This window comes from Arachis ipaensis, chromosome B08 (genome assembly GCF_000816755.2).
Source record: "Arachis ipaensis cultivar K30076 chromosome B08, Araip1.1, whole genome shotgun sequence".
NCBI lineage: Eukaryota > Viridiplantae > Streptophyta > Magnoliopsida > Fabales > Fabaceae > Arachis > Arachis ipaensis.
This window is the reverse complement of record NC_029792.2, coordinates 64,643,086-64,647,169: the sequence shown is the minus strand read 5'-3', so window position 1 is coordinate 64,647,169 and position 4,084 is coordinate 64,643,086. Positions and strand designations below refer to the sequence as shown.

Sequence of the window (4,084 nt, the reverse complement as noted above, 5' to 3'; positions counted from 1 at the left end):
AAGAAAAAAAACCTTTATATAAGAATTAATTTGATCAATTTTTAAAATTTTAGAAATGAAAATGACTTACGTATTTATGTTTAGGGACTAATTTGATTCTAAATATTTTATGATATATGAGATAACACGTGATATGTTATTTGTTATTGACCTGACAAATCAACCAATCACCTTATGATAAGTGGTATTAATCTACTACGTCATCATGTTTCGTGGTACTTAATGTAACACATCATCAACTAACTAATAAAATGATTAATTTGTTTTATATTTTATTAATTTAAAAAATGAGTAATTTTTTAAAGATAAATTTAACTATTAATCCTGATGAATACTATACAAAATTTATGGTATGTGAATTATACAAATTGCACCCTAATTGCTAAGTAAGGCTTGTAAGTTCTAACTATGATACCATGTAAAGTGAATAAGCCGAACGTTTAGAGACGTGATACAGTAATACTTCTCATCTAGATTCTAGGACTTCGATACTGAATTCGTTGGCAGGATCATATTGATATGCATATTCTCCAATAAATAGAGCAGGTCGTTTTGGCTTAGGCAAGGCAATTTCACTTCCAAACATCATAATCACTGATGACATGTCTGGTCTAGCATATGGATGTTGCTCCAAACAGAGAAGACTAATATGAATGCACCTCAATACTTGAGAGAGGTTACAAGACTCTATTAGAATATCATCAACAGTTTCTAGAGGCCTTTCTTTAGTCCACAAATCCCATGCCTGTAACAACATCAAGTTAGGTAAATGAACAGTAGTATGATATAGTTTGGTTGTTTAGTTTACACTTACATAGCCAATAAGATCTGTGCTTTCATTTTCCCAATGATTTCCTTTGTTTTTCTTTTCGGATAGTATCTCCAGTAACAAAACGCCAAAGCTAAAGACATCAGATTTTACTGACAAGTTTCCATCTATTGCGTATTCAGGTGCCATATATCCGCTAATACATAATGCATAATGGTGAAAAAAAGAAATGTTATGATTAAGTAAATACATTGTACTATCCAATTATGAAAATTAACAATGTTAAGTGTTCATACTATGTTCCAACCACTCGTCGCGTTGTTGCTGCAATTTGGTCACCTCCTAAAATTCTAGCCAAACCAAAATCTGAGATTTTAGGATTCATTTCACTATCAAGTAAGACATTACTTGCTTTAAAATCTCTGTGAATGATTCTAAGTCTTGAATCTCGATGAAGATAAAGGAGACCCTTTGCAATCCCAAAAATCATACGAAAACACTTCAACCAATCCAAGAACTTTCTCCGTGTTTGATCTAGAAAGTTGTTCATAAAAATCAATATTTTTCCAAATTTGATCAAAACCAGAAGATGAATTCTACATAGTTACAACTTCTGCGAAATATGAACAATTTTATTTAGGATAGAGAATCAAGATTACATACCAAATATAAAGAAATCCAAACTTTTTTTGGGCATGTATTCATATACAAGCATTTTCTCTTCATTGTGAATGCAATATCTATGAAGTTTCACAAGATTACGATGTTGAAGTTTGACAATCGGTGCAATTTCATTTTTGAATTCTTTAAGCCCTTGTACAGAACCTCTACAAAGTCTTTTAATAGAAATTTCTTGCCCATTTTTCAATAATCCCTACAATTATCAATTGCAAATATTCCAATTCATAATGAGCTTATATTCTTAATTTTTTCAAAATATCTTATCATATGTATTACCTTGTATACAGGTCCAAAACCACCTTCTCCAAACTTGTTTTTTATTGAAAAGTTACCAGTAGCATTAGCTAAACCAGATAGATCAAACAATGGAAGCTCTAGATGCCCCTCTTGTTCTTCAATGAAACTATTCATTATTGCTGCATTCTCTGCATCAATATTTTCACACAAGTTAACCGTAGCTGCCATAACTCAAGAAGCAGCTTGTGTAAACCTCATAACATAATAGAAAATTCTTACCTTTTGCCTTGGCACTTCCTCCACCTATGCAAGTGAAGTAGAGAGCTAGGAGCAAGCTGCATAATACAACAATAATGGTGCATGCAACTGCAATTTCTATCTTGACCTTGCTTCCATTTCTTGACTCTTCAATGATTCATTTTATTTTATTTCACATAAAACAAAGAATTTCAATCTCAATGATAGTCATAAGAAAACGTTGACCATATGGGATAATAATTTAGATTAAGCTGTATTAAACAATCAAACAAGTATTATGTAGCAAAACAAAAAAAAATATTTAGCCATAAATAATAAACTAATGGAAGATTAATTAAGAGTTTGATGGAACATATGCACCATAGCTAACTCTGAAGAAGGGACTCTGTTATGGACTACCACAGTCTAGCCCAAGAGGTCGTCGGGTCGGAGCACTGCCCCACCCAGGCCCAAAAATCTCCAGCAAAGGATTTCACGGGTCAGTCACCTATACCCGACCCGAAGTCCGACCAACTTGCCACCTCTAGCACATCACCATTCGGGTCAGTGCCCTCTAGGTCGGCACCCAACACCCTGACCCGGAGTACGAACGACCCGCTCACATGGAAGGTGACAGCTCACTCTCTACCAGTGGGCCTAACCATTAATGAGCCCACCCAACATAGTATATAAGGGGAGAGGACAGCTCTCCCCCCAAGGTACGTCACATTTTTACCTAATTCTGCCACTTCCCGTACGGACTCTGACTTGATCGTTGGAGTGTCCTTGCAGGTGGCCATCCCCCTCTCCGTCCACCCTCCGATGTCACCGGTGTACGATTTCCACCGCTCCACGTCAACTCGGAACTCTCCTCTCTCTCCCATTCATCATCTACCGATAACACGAGGTCACCAGGTATCGAACATTGGCACCGTCTGTGGGGATTCCCAGTGCGAACATGGAGCGACCCATCACGTCGGAGGAACTTCGCGAAGGAGGCGGGGCCCGTTTGAGCAGAGCGAGCTCGACAGCTGGCGCTGTCGAACGACTGAGACTCTCCGTTCAACCCAACCAGATGTACACCCAGACCCCCGAAAGACGCTCCTTCAGGGGAACGGGAGCTGACAGCGTCAAGATCATGCAAGAACTTAGGCATAGAGTGCAAAACCTCGAGCGGGAGTTGGCGGCGAGGGGCCAATCCCATGGAGACGCCAGCCATTTTCACGGCGACGCCAGCCGGTCCCACGCCCACACTCACTCCCCCTCCCGCGCACATGACACCCAAGGTAGAAGCCTAACAAGGAACGAAGAAGCGCGTACACAAGCGACTTTCAGACTCGCTCGAAGCAAGTCAGAAAGCCGTTGGGGGTCCCAAGGAGAGGAGGCTAGGAGGCAGGAAGACCCCATCATCATGCAAGCAACCCCTTTCCACCCCTCAATCCTCAAGGTCCGGCTCCCGAGAAACTTTGACAAGCCGACGGACATGAGGTATGATGAGACCAAGGACCCCCAAGAGCATGTCACAGCCTTCGAAGCAAGGATGAACTTGGAAGGGGTAGGCGACGTGGTTAGATGCCGGGCGTTCCCCGTGATGCTAGCCGGCCCGGCAATCCGGTGGTTCAACACCCTCCCACAAGGGTCAATCACAACTTTCGCGGACATAACCCAAAAGTTCCTAGCCCGCTTCACGACACGCATAGCCAAGGAAAAGCATCCAATCAACTTGTTGGGAGTTACCCAAAATCTGGGGAACCGACCAGGAAGTTCCTAGACAGGTTCAACGATGAGTGTCTGGAAATCGACGGCCTCACGGACTCGGTCGCTAGCTTATGCTTAACAAACGGCCTGCTAAATGAAGACTTTAGGAAACACCTCATGACCAAGCCTATATGGACCATGCAGGAAATCCAAAGCATAGCAAAAGAATACATCAACGATGAAGAAGTTAGCCAGGTTGTGGCGGCCAATAAACGGCAGCCCGCCAACCCGCCAGCTCGGCAGACAACCCAGGTGGAAAGATACAAGGAAGCTCCCAGGGACGGCATCCTAAACAAGCCACCCAAGCAGCCACGGGTAGGAAGGTTCATGAACTATACGCCACTCACGACGCCTATAGTAGAAGTCTATCAACAAATTGCAGACAAAGGAATCCTATCCAGA

General features: G+C 41.6%; 1 protein-coding gene across 1 annotated transcript; it reads right to left on the bottom strand.

The window, feature by feature from the left end:
- On the bottom strand, window positions 467-3,143 carry LOC107611062 (G-type lectin S-receptor-like serine/threonine-protein kinase SD1-1). The gene is made up of 7 exons (XM_021108255.1): window positions 2,683-3,143; window positions 1,967-2,022; window positions 1,727-1,875; window positions 1,479-1,643; window positions 1,262-1,365; window positions 815-965; window positions 467-745 (listed from the first exon to the last, which is right to left on the bottom strand). The coding sequence occupies exons 1-7, from the start codon at window positions 3,141-3,143 to the stop codon at window positions 467-469; spliced, it is 1,365 nt and encodes a 454-aa protein (XP_020963914.1).